This window comes from Zonotrichia leucophrys, chromosome 1 (assembly GCF_028769735.1).
Source record: "Zonotrichia leucophrys gambelii isolate GWCS_2022_RI chromosome 1, RI_Zleu_2.0, whole genome shotgun sequence".
NCBI lineage: Eukaryota > Metazoa > Chordata > Aves > Passeriformes > Passerellidae > Zonotrichia > Zonotrichia leucophrys.
In genome coordinates this window covers 50,528,250-50,546,779 of record NC_088169.1, presented here as the reverse complement: position 1 = coordinate 50,546,779, position 18,530 = coordinate 50,528,250, and the positions used below count along the sequence as shown (strand labels likewise).

The 18,530-nt window shown below is 40.7% G+C and overlaps 1 protein-coding gene across 3 annotated transcripts in view; it reads right to left on the bottom strand.

Moving 5' to 3' along the window:
- TBC1D4 (TBC1 domain family member 4) overlaps nucleotides 1-18,530 on the bottom strand; it is a 103,723-nt gene that overhangs the window by 10,754 nt on the left and 74,439 nt on the right. Inside the window, exons 9-16 of one of the 3 annotated variants that reach the window (XM_064713357.1) lie at nucleotides 16,723-16,797; nucleotides 15,526-15,752; nucleotides 13,455-13,604; nucleotides 7,223-7,383; nucleotides 6,103-6,312; nucleotides 2,387-2,545; nucleotides 897-1,055; nucleotides 210-454 (exon numbers count right to left, since the gene is read on the bottom strand). In XM_064713357.1, coding sequence (XP_064569427.1) covers nucleotides 210-454; nucleotides 897-1,055; nucleotides 2,387-2,545; nucleotides 6,103-6,312; nucleotides 7,223-7,383; nucleotides 13,455-13,604; nucleotides 15,526-15,752; nucleotides 16,723-16,797 — 1,386 coding nt within the window. Of the gene's footprint in view, nucleotides 1-209; nucleotides 455-896; nucleotides 1,056-2,386; nucleotides 2,546-4,190; nucleotides 6,016-6,102; nucleotides 6,313-7,222; nucleotides 7,384-13,454; nucleotides 13,605-15,525; nucleotides 15,753-16,722; nucleotides 16,798-18,530 lie in introns of those variants that run through there. The other 2 variants (XM_064713366.1, XM_064713369.1) reach the window with 2 other exon arrangements.

The window sequence follows — 18,530 nt, the reverse complement described above, 5'->3', positions numbered from 1 at the left end:
CAGAATTTCTGGAGAGATGACAGGACTATGTGACAGGAAAAACTCTGCAAGTTTTAAGCTTCTCTGTTTGCAAATTGAGAGACAGTAAAATATACATGTACCTCAAAACAGTATAAGAAGTTTCATAAGGCCCTGGAGAACTTAAGCAACCCCCATAAGTGCTCAAAAGTAATTTAAAACTCTGGTTTGCTCCAGAAAGGCTGACTTACCTGTAGGGACATCATGTCTGGTCTGTACTGTTTACGGAAGCCAAGGTCATACATGAGGAATTTCAGCATTTCAAAGGCCTGCTCTTCACTCATATGTAGAAGCAGCACTCCAGCTACAAAACTTATACCTTGACAATAACCAACTTCTTTGTCCAGCAAAGAATAGGCTTTCAAGAGGTTAAACAGTGATAGCTGTCCTGCTCCCAGGTGTGTGGAAAAGTAAGGATGTGTAGGGAATGTCCGTCCTGATGTAAAAAGAGAGGAGTAGTTGACATTCAATTCTTCTGAAGAAAAGCCCCAATCCATCTGACAAACAGCATTTCTCCTCCCTCAGACAGCTTCTCTTTGCTTTCATATGCATTTTGCCTTCAATCACATCAATCTGTATCTTACCACTGATTTTGGACTATACCTTTTGAACCCACTAAATATTCTCATCTGCACAGAACTTGCAGAACCAGCTGTCTAATTTCTCTTTTCAGACAGATGCAGAAGGGCATAAATATGAATGGCATAGGCTAAGAAATCATCTGCTTCCAGGACTCTAAGTGGCATACACAGAATGTATCCTGATGACACAGAAAATGAAGCTCATAGAGCAGCATCTATCTTCAGCAGCAGCTTCTACAATGACTGGTGTGTTTTTCACTCAAAGACCCACAAACCAGTGGGAAAGAACAGACTTACCTAGATCTACAAGGATAGCATGCTGTTGAGCAGTCAGCTGTTTCAGAAGTTCTTTGTAAGAGATGTCAGGAGGCTGCTGCTTGTTTGGCAGCCTGTGCCTGACCCGGTGTTGCACAGCCAAAAATTGCCAAATTTCTCCCCGACGACTTTTTGGTACACCTGCAGGTCAGCCAAAAAACAAGAGGCCTAAGCAGAGGGATGATTTTAGTGCTACAACAAAAGAATTTGCTTGGTCATAATTTTGGCTGAACCACTCTGGAGGATCCCTTACAGAATGAACTCCACTCTCAGTGTGTTCACTCAGTAGCCACAGCTCAGTCCCACAAACTAAACATGAACTACAAAATTAAGGGCAATTACACTGTGCATATCCTGGGCAACTGAGGTATAGACATCCCTTGCTTTGCCACTTCTGAGCTGTTAGTCTCCATCAGGAAAAGATGCACAACTACACTCAGACTATAAAATGACCTGTTTAGAAAAGCTGAACTAAATTCACAAGTGTAAAATTCAGGAAGTCCTCTTTTCCTTTGCAAAGGACTGCCCATGTCAGTCCATAGATGTGGGGAGATACATCCCTCTTTGATATCTGACTCTGTAAACCAGCTTTGAAAGTCAAAATGTCAACTCTACTAATACCTTCCAGGTAAACAATTATTTAACAAGAAGACAAGTTAATAGCCATATCCTTGTTCCCAACTCTGAACTGCAATCAAACAGCAGAAAACAGGGTATCAAGGTAAATAATTTGTTGGCAGGCTTCTGCAGGTCACTAAAAGGAACTGCCTTATATCTACAATAATTTACTGTGGTAGCAATTTAAACTTCCCTTCTGTACCACAGCCAGATTACACTGAATTATTTTTCAGCATCTGTAACACAGACATGAGATTCCATGGAAGAGAGCAGAGCAGTGCAATCAGGCCCACAGCTGCATTATACTAACAAGACCCTTTGAATATCCTCTTGGCCTATGGCTAGTCCACAGGAATATCTACTTCAAGACAAAATTCCCAGCCTTTCACTCCAGGAAATGAAATACAAAGTGACCATATTCCAGACTCTCCAAAACTTGGCTCTGATTCCTCTAGGTTTTGGGCACAGTCCACAGCAGACATTATGGTCTTGCTGTCTCAGTAAGCAAATAAAATCAGAACATCTGAAACTCAGAATTAAATCCACTGAGCAGAAACCAAAAGGTCATAGCATTGGCTGCAGAGGCTCCAAGTTCAATCTTGAATGTAATGACACATGGAAACAAGATGCTACTTTCAGGAGTATGACTATACATGTTTCGGCATTGCTGACATTGCAACCTGCAGACACAGCAGAACTTATTTTCTGTTCTGCAGGAGAAGGCAGCACCTTTGTGAAAAGAAGGCAGTTTTTTGCTGCTGGAAAAAGTGTATTGCTGATTTCTGTTGGTATCAGAAGGGAGCAAAAAATATGATCTTGATACTTCAGAGCTAAAAGCTCTCCTACATAAATACCTTCTTTTAAAGTGGAATGAATATCTTCCATGTCACATCGGATTTTGGCTCTGCAGTTTAGTAACTTCTTATCCCAAATATTTATGGCATCTTTCTGACATGTGCCAACTTCATCATAGTCCAGTTTTACTTTTCTTGATTGGAGCTCATCTCTGCTTGCTAGAACACAGAAGAAAAAGGAAGAGCACATGAAAAATCAGAATATCAGAAAATTACAAGATAACAAATACACATAACCCCATTAAACGTAGATATATATATGTATATCCAACAATCTGGTGATAAATACACCTAGAATTCTTTAGTTTATAGCTTAGTTTGGGACAGTTGTCATAAGATGTTGCATATAACAATTTAACTTCTCTTACTGGGTCATGAATATTAGCAATCCATGAAGCACATAAAAATATTTTTTAAGCTGGGGGAAAAAAAATCCACTAAACAAAACCTCACAGCACCTGCTCTGCAAAAACACCTTTGATAATTTTATTCTTGTTTTTATTGAACATTACAACTGTTTTGAGTATGGAAAGTCCCAAATATGTGAATGTTTGTATTAGAGATTTAGGCAAGCAAGTTAGGCAAGCCTTCTAAACTGAAATCTGTCACACTGATTCCAGTTCTTACATGTCCCTTAAGAGAGCAAGAAGAGCTCCTGGCACTGGCATCATCAGGCAGACTAGTGCAAACAGAATGAACCAGCATGAACAATATCCAGAAAGACACATCTGTGCTGAAGCACAGAACTCTTGCTGTTATAAACTTAGAAGCTTTGCAGCATAGGACTACCTGGTACAAAGTATTTATTACACTACTACTGAAATAAAGCTGCATTGTCACCCTGGCATTTCATGGAGAAGCAGTTTTCATTTCCATTACTAAGAAATTAAGTCTGGGTATTTTATTATTTATGATGCACAAGCAGAAAAACACTCCAGTTCCTCTAACTGCTGGTACAAAAAACTGAAACCAAGACTTGAATATGTCTTAATTTAGAGAGATTTGTTTAACTGTCACTGGAGTGAACTGTACATTTCACAACATCACCTCTGAGATGCAGCTGAGTTTATCCCAAATTTGTCTTGATCTGTGCACACCACTTCTTGCAGAAGCCCCCTTTCTCTTACAAATGTATCCCCTTTCCCATCTTCACCTCTAGGTGAAAGCAAACTCTTGCTCACGTTTTATACATCCTGCAAAACAAGACCATCTGTTCCTTTGCCTACTCATCTCACTTCAGCTAGAGTTAATATTGGATCAATTGGATCATTGCCTAGTCCACTCCAAAAATTACAAATTATTTCCAAAACCCCAATGTTACACCTTTGAGATCTTACCCACTCAAGACTACAGGGGCCCCTGCAGAAGCAGGTATTATGCAAGGTGTAGTGCCATAAAATAGGAGTGTGATCTTACCACAGGAATTTGCAGTTCATCTGAGGTGATTCCAAATGCCGCCCTACTGCTGTATGATTTCACCCAAAAATCCTCACTCTTGTAAGCAGCATACAACAGATCCAAGCCAGCAGTAACATATTTCAGTGTGACAATAAACTCCCACATTAACTGTGCAGTTAGCCCTGTGAAAGCCAGCAAGTTTGCCTGTCGATCATACTCCCTACTACCTCATCCTTCATTGTTTTCAACCTTCCTTGTTAACATTTTTCCTAATCATTGCTAGGTGGCCTGCTACTTTTTGCAGCTCTTATGTTTCTAGGTGACCTACTGGAAAAAGGAACTTCTAGATTCTCAGAAAAAAAGAAAGAAAAAGGAAAAGAAAGTTTGTGCTACTGACAGAACTTACCTTCTGTAAAATAAAGAACTAATAGCATTCAAGTCTCCTCGACAGCAAAAGGAATAGGAAAAGAAGTTCTATTAATATTTGGTGCATAAAAGTCAACAAATGATTAACAGAAATCCACTAGAAACAGTTTCAAAGCAATTCAAGCCTTAAACCAGTCTAATATATACAGCTAATATATTCCCAGCTAGGAATCTGACTTCAAGTAAAGAAATTTCTGCATTTCTGTTACTGCATTTCCCTTTACTGAAATGTACATTTAATTGTAAGCTAGGATGCAAAGAACCAGGTGAATCTATGCTTGTTTGGAATGTATCTGCCCATGTCCTGTCCATAAAATGGCCTGTGTTATAACAGACCACAGGAAGGAAACCGAGAGATAGGTGTTAGAACAGTTTACTTTTCACCCTTTCAAAATAAGATGATGAATTCTAGCTAGCAAGAGCATCAGTTTCAGCAAGTGTACTCATGAACCTGAATACAAGAATGGAGACCTGCTCCTCAGAGCATGAACCAAGAATGTGGGCTGGCAAATGTGTGCCAGTTTGGCATCTCCACTTCCAACACTCCTGTTTTCACCATGAATGATCAGGCAGGAAGAACTTGATTTCTACACGTTACAGAATGGAAGCAACTTGTAACTCAGTCCTAAGGAACTGGAGTGATTTAACAGTTTTCAGTACCCTCAGCCACAGGTAAATATAGCAAAGAGTTTATCCCTCAGCAATTCGAAGTATCAGAGGGAATAACATTAAATTAGTCACCACAGCAGATCTCCAGCTTCCTCATCCCACAAAAATAGACTATTTGCTAAAATGGCTTACAAAATGAAGATTTTTGGCTGTTCTCTCTAGATGTTCCCTAGGAGTTTCCACAGAACTGTGTGTCAACAGGGAGACAAACTGTAGAGAGAAACAGCACTGAGAAATACACTACATGTGTATGAAGTACATTCAAGGATGTATGCTTGCAGGGACACGGAAAGCCTTCTGTCCTGATGCTTTTCTTTCCTCTCCCTGCCTTCCCAGTAAGCTAGCCTAAAGAAGGAAAAAGAGTTAACTGATCTTAACAAGATCATTATGTTTGAAGTAGTATGCTAGTGTGAAGAATCAGACTACCAGATAGGTTATACAGCATAAAGGAGAAGATGAAGGCAGCAGCTGTAGAGAGGACACTTGGAATTTTCAACTGACACCAAGAGCTGGTAGTCTATTATACTGTCTATTATACTGAAGAATTATGTATGCTAGGATAGACATTGCATCCCATCTTGTATTTGTGTGAATCTTGATCAGCCTTAATAAAATGTCCTAGCCAGAAGCTGAGGCAGTTGACAATCAGAATGGTCAACTTTAGATCCCTCACTAACAGCACTTAATTGTCAGTGTACAGTGCTCATGTTCCAAAAAACCAGACATACCTCAAGAGAAAGTTGCTCAAAAATCATATTTGGATTCAAGCATTAATAAATTACCACTGTGATGTGGTTAATGAAGAACAAAAAGCCTGGAGTGAAAGGCCATGAGCTGCAAAGGACTGAAACGAGATAGAAAGGGTAAGGTTTACCACACCTAAGTGTTCACACAGCACCTGTTCTCCTCACTCAACTTCACATTAGAACCCCTAGACTCAGACAGATACAACACAGACTGTAGCATCCTTTGTGTAACATGCATCCAAAAAGGAAATTTTATCACTTTCTTCTGTCACTAAGATTACTCATTTAAAGTCAGGTAGACAGAAAACGTGGTAGACTGTGAGACAGGACTAGGAAAACACAGGTTTTTTCTAGTACTGTTAACTAAAAAGTTACAGAACCACATCTCTGTTCGAGGTGCCCCAACACCAGAACAATTTGCATCTTCAGGCAGCAGAATCTGCAATAGCTTTTACGGGTATTTTCTAAATAGCTAACCTTCCAGCTTCTGGTTTTCTTTTTCCATTCGAAGTAACAGAATTTGTTGATGGATGGCTTTTCTCCACAGACTTTGTAGTTCTTCTGAGTTTTTCCTCTCTCCAGTTTTATCTGGACCATCCTCATTTTGCAATACTAGAACAAGAGGGTCTTCCTCCAGGGGTGGAGCAAGAGGGGATAAAGGTAACAATTCACATCCATCATGACCATCTGCAAAGAATCAGAAAGCTATTACAGTAAACTCAGATTGTAGGACACATCATGAAAATCTATGTCATAGCAGAACAAAAATATCTGTCTTTCACATCCAGCAGTGACTTGCTGATTCCAAAACCAGAGAAAATGCAGTGCAACAGTAGAGAATCTTTTTCTTAAGTGTTTTGTTTACATTAATAAAGTTATATTTAAATCAACTAGAGTTAGATAAAGAGTCATCCAGTATTTCAACCCATTCCCCTGCCAGCTCCATCCAGTTACCACAAGACATTTATCCATAAAGCCTCCTCTACTGCTGAACTTGTTTACTGCTATGATTTACCATGGGTTCTATTTTAAAGCTACTTTTTCCACCTGCTAACTGCACTACAGAGAGTGCTATAGCACTTTGTGGTCACTAAATATAGAGCTTACCATTTGCCTATGGTTTTGATTTCTGCCAAATGGGAATTTATGAATAGCATGGTTTCAGCTATTTCAGGAGTTTCTAACTTAAATGGCTTAAAGCTGTAAGAATTATTAACACAATCAACAGGTGCTATGTGCACTACAAGGACAAGATATAAAACTTACCAAATACTCCTATTATGTACACAGGTCAGGGTAAAATTTTCTTAACTGTTAAAAATATTATTATCAGTAAGAGACCTGTCCTAATTTCCTTTGGTACAGCAGCTATGGCAGATTGCAATTCATTTGACTTTGATGCTAAAATCCTCTCTTCAAAACAACAATAACCTACATAGTCTAAAGCCAAATGAGCACAACTGATCTCTGGCGAGTTTCTAGCATGAATATTGTACCACACTGACTCCCTTCTCCCTTTCTTATTATCACATGCTGCAGTTCACTACAATATTAAGTAACAACTGCTTGTTTATTTTCTTTAAAAGCACACACAGACCTGGATGCTGCATCTTGGAAGGAGATTTATTCATAGGTGAAGCTACCTGCAGGAATATTCTCCGCCGCCAGGAGATGCGGCGAGGTGTGAGCGTGGCCCCTGCAGCATTTAGAGATTCACTGCTGCAGAAGGTTGATGTTCTTTTCTTTCCCTCCCCATCACTGAAGAAAAAAAAAGCAGATGGGGTATTTAAAGTCAGTATTCCTTGTAGGGGAAAAAAAACCCTTTATTAACTCTGTCTAATGTATAACCAAACCTGCAGGAGTATTTGTGGGGAAGCTTAAGAAAGCAAAGCGTGCTGTGTGTGAGCTTCACCTCAAATGCTGAAGTGCCCCATTGTTTTCTTGTGCACAGTGCTGTGAAGTTTGCACTATATACCACCAGGAAGCATTCATAGCATTCATACAGGGCTCAGCTGGAAGCTCAGAATAAAAGCTTAACTTTTTGAGAAGCTAAGAGAGAAATATGGTAATACTTTGCCTCTAACTTTGACAGCAATGGGTTTTGTTTTGCTACACATCAGTCTTCTGAGAGTGATCTGATGTAACACCCCTAAAAGCAGAGATGGTGCTCCAGTGGAGCACAACACTCCATTTAGTGCCATTTCAAATGTCATGCTGAGCTCACAGGTGAATATTTCATTGGAGACAATGTTCTGCCTTCCCATATAGTCTCTTTCCTAGGCTTCAAGAAGTGTATGCTTCACTTGGATAAATGGGGACACATGTCCTCATGTTTCATCAGCTGTAGGAACAGACCCTGAAACAGAGGGCAAATCTTCTCCCCATATGCCAAGTAGAAATACAATTGCACTTTAATTTTAATAATTAATAACTTAATCTTATGCTGCTGGAAGAAACAAGGAGAGGATACGGAAAAGCTTTACAGGGAGGACACACCAAATACACCTTTCTACTGACTACTGCCAGAGGAGAAGACATTTAGCTTTCATAAGTACTTTATCAAATTTCAGAAATATTTCAGAATTTTGCATTTGTGGTAGCAAATTAGGTGCACAGATACTGTATAGCAATGGGCACATTGATTATCTGCCACTAATCCTTCCATGTAGATTCAACAGCACAAGGCACAATTACAAGCTTTTAGGAAGACAGCATCAGAGGAATCTGTTTCTACAGCTTCACCTTCATCACAGGGAAAACTGCTATATCCAAACAGTAGCTACACTTAAACCTTCATCCTGTAAAAAATTTCAATGCTATAGTGCAAGGATCCTGAAAAGTTAGATGAAAGGAAAGCCCAGCATGTTCACTATGTTTTTAGGGGGAAGGCAGTTGCAGGTGATGGCAGTTTGCAGCTGGAGTCCATCCCCCCACATCTGGTTTGCACAGGAGAGATCTGCAAGGGAGGACAATGAAGTTTCAGCTATACCAATCTACCAGCTATACTATCTTAATCAGCACTTTATAACTAAAACTCAGTGCTCAATGAATGTGCTGAATTCACCAAGCTAGGACTGGCCTTTTTGGTCACCAAAGCTGTCACTGTGCTAATGACCTACAACAGCTCCCTGATATTTGTGAGCCTGAGTGACCAACTGGACTCCCTGTCATATCAAGGTATCAGACCCTCCTTCTGTATCCTGGCAGAGAAATAGCCATGACTTCAAACTCACCTACCCAGCACAAGGCACCAACCCTGGCTCTAAGAACAGCTCTACCAGTGGGAGCCCTGGATGACACACGGTCTGAACTGTCCTCCACTCCTGATTCAGCTTCCATGGTGCCCCAGCTCCCTATAGCATCACACTGTTTATTGGTGGGTGGTCTAAGTAGATCCCCATGCTGCTCTAACCTAAACAGCAACTGTGACAACCTTCTTTGTCTAACTCTGTCTCTGATGATGATGGGTCACCACTGCTCATGGCAGCCAAACACAGACTACTTAGACTGTAACATTCTGAACCTGTTTTTCAAAGGTATTTCAGTCCAGCTCTTGGAAATGGGGTACTGAGTTTGGATATATATAATTCTAACTTATGTTTCTATAAATAACTGCATCACAGCTACTTCTTGCTATTTCAAGTCCTACATATCATCACATGTTATAACACAAAAACTGAGTCATTCCAGGGCTTACTAAACAGACACTACATAACAAGGGAATGAAAAGTTCTTTTATGCTGCTATGTACAAAAATCTATGTTCAGCTACTGGGCTTCTAGACAGTCCTAGGAATAGTGTTCAATTTAGAGCAGCAAAATTCACAGAAAAGTCAGAATAAGAAGGTGGCTATTTTAGGGTATAAAACTAACCTGTTTACAACATTTGAGTCGTGGAGTTTACATTGAGATGAACTAATCACATATGCTACCTCATGAAGCATGCAAATCATACTGCTCTGAAGACCTGTATTTCTCTTATTAAATCCTCCCTTCAAAAAAATCCCCTGTCACTTTAAGCAACTAATACTAATCACCTTCTCTTTCAAAGAGCTTTCAAAGAGTAAGTGTTTAGAGGAAAACTTTTGCAATGCTCAGAAATACACCTTGTCATATTAACCCAGGAAAACACCAAGATTTAGAAAGGGAGGGTAGAAAGGGAGCAAAGAGAGTTTCCTCATTTCAAGACAGACAACTCCTAGCTTAGTATCAGATCTGAAGGTGTGAAAAAATACCCTAACAAAGCAAAAGTAGGAAGAAGTCAGAGTAAAATGGTAGGATCTCCTACCCTAATGAAAAGATTCAGGCGGTTGGTGCAAAAAGTTTCTCTAAACAGGGTGGGGTAAAGAAAAAAAAATTAGCTATCAGCTCCCACAAAATGAAGAGGTTTATTAATGTGAGTGGAGAAACAAAGCCAATGAATCTCCAAAACAGGAAAAACAACTTCTTAAATAGAGCTCAGTCATTACCATGGAAAAGCAGAGCAGAGTTTTCACTACCACCTACACACACATCTTAGGTGGACACCTTCCCATCTACAAGGGAAACATGCTGCAAGATCACCTAATGGAAGAATCATTGCAAAAAGCTAACAATGTAATATTCTGTATTTAAGACATATGCATCACAAGCCAGTTTGGAGAATGATGGTTCTCTGCAGGGCTACTTACCCTACACTTCTGACCCAATACAGAAACCAAAACACATTTATCAGCTTGTATACAATAAAAAGTGAGCAGCTGTACATTCAGTATAATGCCTCAAATATTTCAGTCTCTGCTTTCACCCTGAAGCTGTTTGAAGCAATACCCCAAGTACTCAAGAGTACAGAGTACTGATCATGTAAGGTTTTATCCCAGGTAACTGCAACTCAGTTTCACCCATTCACTATTCTATCAGATAACGCACAGCATGACAGCTACTTCAGGGGAAGAAAATAAAAAGGAAAGAAAGAAGAAATCTCAAAAAATTGGTCAGATTACAAATATTCATATTGCTTGGTTTTAATTGTCTAAATCTCTTCCCAAAACTGTTCTTCAAAATGCTCCCAAAGACTGATATCTTAAAAACCACAATGTTACCCTCTCATTTCTTATGAACTCTTTACATAATACTTACCTGAATTATTTTGCACTTGAGCCCATGAAAGCTAAATGACTTGTGAATAAATACTGCTGTTGCTCATGCCAAGACTTGTATTTTTCCCATTTTTGCTTTCATTTCAATGTCTCTTCTTGGTTGCTCTAAGCAGCAACTGAATAAATGCAACCTACTTTACAATTTGGAGGCTGAGATGGTACAAAATCCCCAGAACAAGTACAGAATTCAACTTCCCAGCACTTAAGTTGGCAGACCTATATGTAAGACTACTACTCGAAGCATTCCTCACTTCTGGGAAGAAGAAAAACCAGTTTCTATCAGCTTACACCCCTCTGTTGGTTCTCACTCCTGTCATATATTTTTATTCTGAATAATTACTTTCTGCTATTTTATTTAAAGAATATTCTCAAGTATTTTACTTCTTTCATGAGACATAAAGCTGTTTTAAAAAAGGAATCTGTTAAAATTCAGCTTAAATTATCCTTGCACAGCAACACAATGAACAGAGAAATTGTGGGCTAGTCAAACCTATGCTGAAGATTGCTCCATTTTTAAAAGTGTTGCTTTAGTGTTTATATTTAAAAGTCTTGTTTACCTTTACGTTGACCAGATTTTTTTTAATCCTTATCTGCAATTCTGTTCAATGTTGCACAACACACTTGTCAAAAGTCAAGATTATGTAGAGACCATTTCCATCCCAGCCTTCTCTCCAGAGAAATATATTGACAATGCTATAAAAACATTCTGAAGGCTGAAACATTCTGAAAATATTCATTTTGGCATCAACATAAATATTATGATGCCAAAATTCACTATACTGTTGATTTCTTAAAGAAAGGAACTGTATGGGGGGGGTGGTAACTAAATTATCTTTATGGTCCCTTCCTACCCAAGTGATTCAATAAAACACTCTAAAAAAATTAAAACAAACAAAAAAAACCCCAACAAAAAATCCCATGCCATTCTATAACATACTCTTTGCATAAGCCCATCTGACTGCTACAGTTCAAAACTCTTTCTAAAATGAATTCCAACTGAAACTGTCTCTGCTCTTGCACATTGAAGTTTGCCAGAACACCAAGAAACGCTGCCTGCTGCATCATGTGTAATCTCAAAGCTATATGATAAAGAAAAGAGACTCTACAGAATTCTTCTCCTGTGCAATAGGAATTCCACACTTCATGAATGCACAGTGACCAGGATTATTCTGGAAAATGCACTGAAGTTTTAATTAGGATTCCTAACAGTCAAACAGCTTATAGTCTGCAGATTGCAAAGCACTGACACACTGTGCTGAATTCCAACCTATCATGCACTCACTCACATGAGAATGCCAAAAACACCTCACACTGATCTTATTGGGATAGATGGTGGTCCTCTCTGAGAAGGAGAACCAAAGGAAGAAACCTCAACGAACCAAAGAAGCAATCCACAAGAAAAGACGTTCTTGTCATAAGGAATGAGAGGAAGTTCTGATGTAAAAAATCAGAACTTCCTCTCATTCCTACACCTGATGGCATAACATACATTTGCAAGTTTTGGCCACTGCTAGTTGGACGTTATATTTCATTCTCCATTAGCCAGCTGAAGTGATGGATTACCTCAGTGACCCTTACCACATCAGTATTATTCATTCAGCGCTTCTTTCTGACTGTATCTGCTGCATTCCCTTCACAAACCCAACTAGATGCTATCAGTGTACTCCTGCTATTGCCATTTCTTCACCATGACAGCTCAGGCCCACTTGCTCCCAGAAAGACCTGTAGCTACTGAGATCCCACTTTCACAAGAGTCTCCATACAAATTAAAGATCAAGTGGTATCAGAAATGTGTATATTGTAAAACTTTGTAGAAACATAGTGGTCTTCTGGGAATTACCCCTTGAAGATCTCCCCACCCCAAGAGTTCAAAACTCCACTATAATGAAACCCAGCAATTGAACTGCCTGCATAACCAATGCCAAAAGAAGTATCTCAGAGATTTCCAATTTCAGTTTGGCATTAAAATACAGTTTTCATACAATACTCAGTCCTTCATTTCCAAAACCCAGAAAGCTGGGTTTAATGTTGTCCATTGCCTGCAGAAACTGAGCTGGGCATTTTTTCAGCTTGGACCAACTCTGATGTCTAAAGGGAACACAGAAACAAAGCTGGACTGGAACCCAAATGAGAGATAGCCTGTAAGAGATGGGTTTGGGGGATTTTTTGCCCCTTTTTATACCTTTGCTTCTTCCCAAATCCTCTTCAGCTGGAAGTTATTTGTTAATTCTCTCTAAACATCTCACAGTTAGTATCACCCAGTTAACTTGGTGTTTCCCCTTCCTCATGCACAGGCATCCCACATTAGTACTGTACACTTTTCACACTGCTCTTTTCTTATTTTCACATGCCAGTGATCATGGCAACACATGCTGGTTTGCATTCAGCAAAGAAAGCATTAAATTGGCATAACACTCCTAAAATCCATTGCATTTCATGTGACAAACCAATGCAGCAGATTTGCAACACTGCAACAGAAATAGGTGACAGCTACTTGATGTCAGCACAGAAGCCTCAAGTTTTAACAGGCTTTTTGATCCAAAAGCCTGTTTGCCCATTTGCATCACGGGAGTCTGTTAGAAATGCAGGAGCACAAGGCAGAGTGGGAGAGATGCCATGTGCTGCATTCCACCGGGAATCCTGCTGTTAAGCTAGTGGCACTGGAGAACTAGGCAGGAGACAACGCTCTCACCTCTTGGAGAGGTCACTTTCTGGGTGCTGGAGCAACCTTCCTGAGCCCTGGTAAATGGTTTTCAGGAAAGAAGGGGCAGAGAGAGAGGAGGGGAGACCAGGTGACGCAGATTCACTCTCACTGAGAGCGCGCCGAAGCCCGACCACAGGACTGTGCAGGCAACAAGAGAACACAGCAGAGGGGTCAGCACGGATTCAGATACAGCAACAAAACCAGATTAGAGACACCGGCCAAATACCTCATCTGGCCTGACATTAACTTGGTTTCCCAGAAGATAAAATGTACCTCGTGCATTCCGGGGCAGGCTCCTTGGGGATATTGATTTTGCTGTTAGAGCTGATTTCTATTAAAAACTTCTCAATGACATTGCAGAACAGGGAGACCACCTTATTTCTTTAGCTTTATTTATTCCCAAAGCATATTCGGAAAAGGAATCTCTTAAACATTCAGAGAATATCCTTAGACACCTTCTTCCAATAATATAAACCGCATTGTTTCTTCCCCTTTAGTTTTCTTTTACCTTTGTAAACAACACATTAGGAAGTAGAGATTATGTAAATGCAGTCCTCCTGGATAAATTTTTGTGAAGTAACTAAATTAAGAAAGGCAGTCCTACTCCACAGTTAAACATTACTTAATAGCAGTGACAAGTACTGGAGAGGACATAAAAATTAATTCAGTTTCTTTTGCAGAACATTTATGACTAATCCTCAGAAGGAAAGAATGAAAATTCCAGCCTAGAACCACGCTGCTACAAACTGTTTTGACTGAAAATCTGCTGATGCCACTTAATCAGTGACTTTTTACAAGTTATTACAAAGTAATACAGTCAGCAAGTCCTTCACTTTGAACTGTCAGGGTTTCCTGTTTGCATACAACACAGTCAGTGGGAAAAAAAGTTTATCTCAGTAAAAAACACATTATTTACTTCTCTAGAAACACAGTGTAACAAAAGCTACTTTCTTACCCTTCACTCCCTTCCATTCCCTTAAAACAGAATAAAATTTGTTACCCTTCTCTACAAGCTGATGCAGCATTCATGCTGATATTTTAATGTAGACATCAAATAGGTGACAAATTACTATTTAAAGCCATTTTTAGAAAGAGCCCACAAACAGAATTACAGCCAAGCACCGAAACAGCAAACAGGTTGGAGAATGTGTTCCCAGGAGCAAAAAACTTTTGCTCCAACAGCAAAAAGTTCAGCTCATCTGGACCTGAGTTTTGTAAAGGGTTTGGAGTTTGTATAGTCACTTCCTGCAGGTAGCCAGCCTAGAGGAGAAAAAGAAGGCACAACCAAAGAGGCCCACAATGAACTGTGGGGACATCTTCTGCTGAGTGAAGGAACTCCTGAAGGAACAGTGTTCCATATGTTAATAGCTGGAGAGTCTCCAAAAAGGAAGCAGAAAGAAGTTACTGAGGGAAGCTACAGAGGGAAGCTCTGGAGAAAGGCAAATAGGGAAATCACATGCCTCAGTGGATGTGCTTAATCCTTATGTCCTTTTGCAAGACTCCTCACCAGTTTTAACGCTGGACATACTCTCTGTGAGATTTGACTAACATGGCTACAGACATTTGAAGCTGTTAGTGCCCTTTTCACCTTGGCATCAAAGTTTCAGGCTGCCATCTCTGCCACTTAAAGCACTGAGAGCCTGTTTTCCAAAAGGTCTGACGAACAAGACTGCCACAAAGGCTCGAATAAATAAATAAACAGATTGGCGTGGGCATCTGGCTGAATCATCAATTTGATGGATTGATGTCTCCCCTGAACCACTAATTGAGGGACTATGAAGTTACTGCAAAGTACCAAACTACTCAGAGGCAGAGAAGACAGGCTGAAAATAAATAAATAAATGAACAAACCAACCCTGGAGAGGTGCAGAAACCAACCTGAGCTAAGCTCCTCTTGTACTTTGCCAGAAGCAGGGCTGCTGCAGCCTGCCCAGGGCAGGCAGGGGGCTGCGGGCAATGGCATGGCTGCCCTGGCTCACTCACTCACCCGGTGTGTCCTGGCTCACTCACCTGGTGTGCCCTGGCTCCCTGGCATGCCCTGGCTCCCTGGCTCACTCACCTGGGTGCCTCCAGGCCGTTCTGGCGCAGCAGCGGGGAGCGGGCGCTCTGGGACCTGCCGTTCTGGAAGGTGATCCTGCGTCGGGCGCTGCTGGGCGGGTGGCTGAAGGTGTGCGCGCGCCTCCTGAACTGGGGAGAGTCCGAGCCTTCCTCGGGAAACGTCTGCCAGGCCGAGGACACGGGGGACGCTGGAGGAGTCGCTGGCGGGGAATCGCCCGGAGAAGTGTCCTGAAAGGAAGTGCTGGCGGAGTAAGGCCTGAGGATCTGTGCCCTGTGAGAGCTCTCACTTAACCCACAGGCAGCCAGCAGCAGGGCACCAAAGCCTCTCCCCCTTCTGGGTCATGGCCTATTGTATGCTAATTATCACCCAAACCAGACATCCTCTGAGAGTTCGCTCCAAACCAGCAGCGTCCGTCTTCCAAAAAGTGAAAGCGGAGGGAGGAATACAACCGTATACGCAGCACAAACAACATACTAACTACTGCAGGCATCCTCTCACAGGCACTGGCATTCCAGCTACCAGACTTGTGTCTCTTTCAGGAAAACACAGGAATGGAAAAGGCTAGGGAAACTGCTTTTAGCTAGTTTCCTCGACATATCGCGAGCATACTTCCTGTACCGTCACAGCGACATCCTGGAAGAGAGACTGTTACTACACAGCCAGTTTATGAGTAACTGTAGCAGGAAAACCAAAACAGAATCTTCACCTCCTGGGAACACCAGCAACCAACCCACATGTGAGGTAAAACTTTAAAAACAGGAAATAAAAAGAAAGTGAACAGTGTTCCGCCCTCTTGCTACCATACAGCATCCCCAACAGCTGGGCTTAGGTCAAAAATTCTTACTTCCCTAAAGCAACTATTACTTACAGAAAGGATTCTTCACCTTCAGAGCCCTTCCTTTTGTTGAGACATGACCTTACTTAATTACTTCACTAAAACAAGGCAGAAACCAGAAATTCCTTGCTTTTTGTAAAAGCAAAGGAAGTGCAGGAAAAAAGGACTGGCAATCAGATTAAAGCTGAAGCTTTGAGTCAACATAAACCCCAGCTTTCTTACACCCTCTGCCTCCCAGTGGAAATATCTTTGAGTTTTGTAAGTTGATGTGCTTTGTTCTACTTCCTTCAAATGAAAGCAGAGTGCTGTATCTACACTGCACTGAGAGCTGTGTAGGGGTCTGAGCTAAGCTCCTTACGTACTCTGTCAGGGGCCAGGCTGCTGCAGCGCTCAAAGCTGTCCACGCTTCCCAGGCGCCCTCGCATCCTGTTGGCTCCCTGCGAGAAAAAAAGGCAAGAAAGTTAATCTGGTCCTCTTCCTCTTTTCCTGAAGGTTAGGCAAAGATGGCAACACCTGCACAGGTGAACACAGGACAGTTCAGGCATGTGACATGGCTGACAGAAGACCAAAGATCGTGGGTCAAGCACTGGTCTTGACAAGAAAGCGGGATCTTTAGCTGGCCAAACTGCATCTTCTCCCACATTGCTCCCAGGAGTTTTAACCCTGCACTCCATTGTCTGAGGCAAGTGAGTATTTCCTGACACTTCTGAGGCAAAAAAGCTAAGTTGGCTTAAACAGATCAGTTCAAAAAACTCCAAATTTCAGTACTGAGAAGCACTGCTCCTGATGGATGCTCCTGACACAATACAGTCCCATGAGATACAGTTGATCAATATCTGAACATTTCAGACAAATTAAGTCCACCTGGGCAAAAGGAGTAAAAGTACTAAAACTGGGGAGAAATGCTCTCTTGGCAGCAAATCCAGCCAAATACCACCAGATAAGACAAGATTTTTTATTTATAATGCAGATAAGCCTGATGCAAATTTGCTAGAAATCTATGCTGAAGGATTTTTGCTGAATTTTTAACAGTCCTTCAGTTTCACAAGAAAAGGCAATAGATCCACAACACTTTTGACTAGCTTTCTCTCCTAATGTTAACTCCCTGGTTATGTTTGCTGTTGGACACTTCTGACTGCTGAAGCAAGTTACTTTCAGTACTTTATGAGGAGAAAAATAGCCTAGGTTTTTGGAAAATTATAGACAGAGCTCCTCTTGGTATGCTTGCAGCTCCAGGGGAAGTTTTGTAAACATCACCAGAATTTATTTAGCCTACTTTTTCCTGGTAAGAGTTATTTTTCAAGACTTAGAGTGCCCTTTAAGTACATTATCCCACCTAAGTGCATTACCAATAAACACTCTGCCTGAAGCATCTCTTCACTTGATCTCCCAAAAAACAAAAAGCAAAGTATAAGTTGGAAGTTTCTCACTACCTTTGAAAATGCACACTTTTGGCACTTTAAGAAGGACTTTTTGGTTAAGAAAGAACAACAACAGAAAAGGTTAGTGCAGCATGGAGTGGATGAAATCTGTTCAAGAGGTCAAAAAAAGGTTATATTTGTTTCTCTGAGGTACCTCATTAGGAAGCCTGTTTCTGGTTCAAACCTCACAAAAACAAGATCAGTCCAGCAAAACAAACAAGTGAAAAAGTGACATTCCTCTGGGACTATGTGAAGCCAGGGAACAGAAACCAACAAGCTTCCTAAGGCAAGTAGTGAGTGGCTTAAAATGTCACTTGATGCTATTTACCTAGCTAAGAAGCCGTCCACTTAAATTGTTCCTAGTTACTGCTTACTACATACTTCTTTCTAACTTTTCTAAGATTGAGGCAGTCCAAGACTTTCCTCAATTTACACTGACTTGTAACTTTTTTTTTAAAAACATTTATCTATAAAACATGCTTTATGTCCCTTTAAAAAAAAAAAAAAACACCAAAATTAATTTCAGTTCTTTCTTGGTCCCTCTGTTACTAAATCTACTTTTAAATAAAGATGGCAACTTATGCATAATTAGCTCTATTGAATCAATACCATCTGCACCTGGCTTAAGGAGGGGAAGATCCACCACACCAATAGGTATTTAGTGTTTTAATACCTTTAAGAATTAACCATGACATGTGAGGCTTGTTGTAATAGCCTGATAAAGAATAAGAACTACTCAAATAGTCACT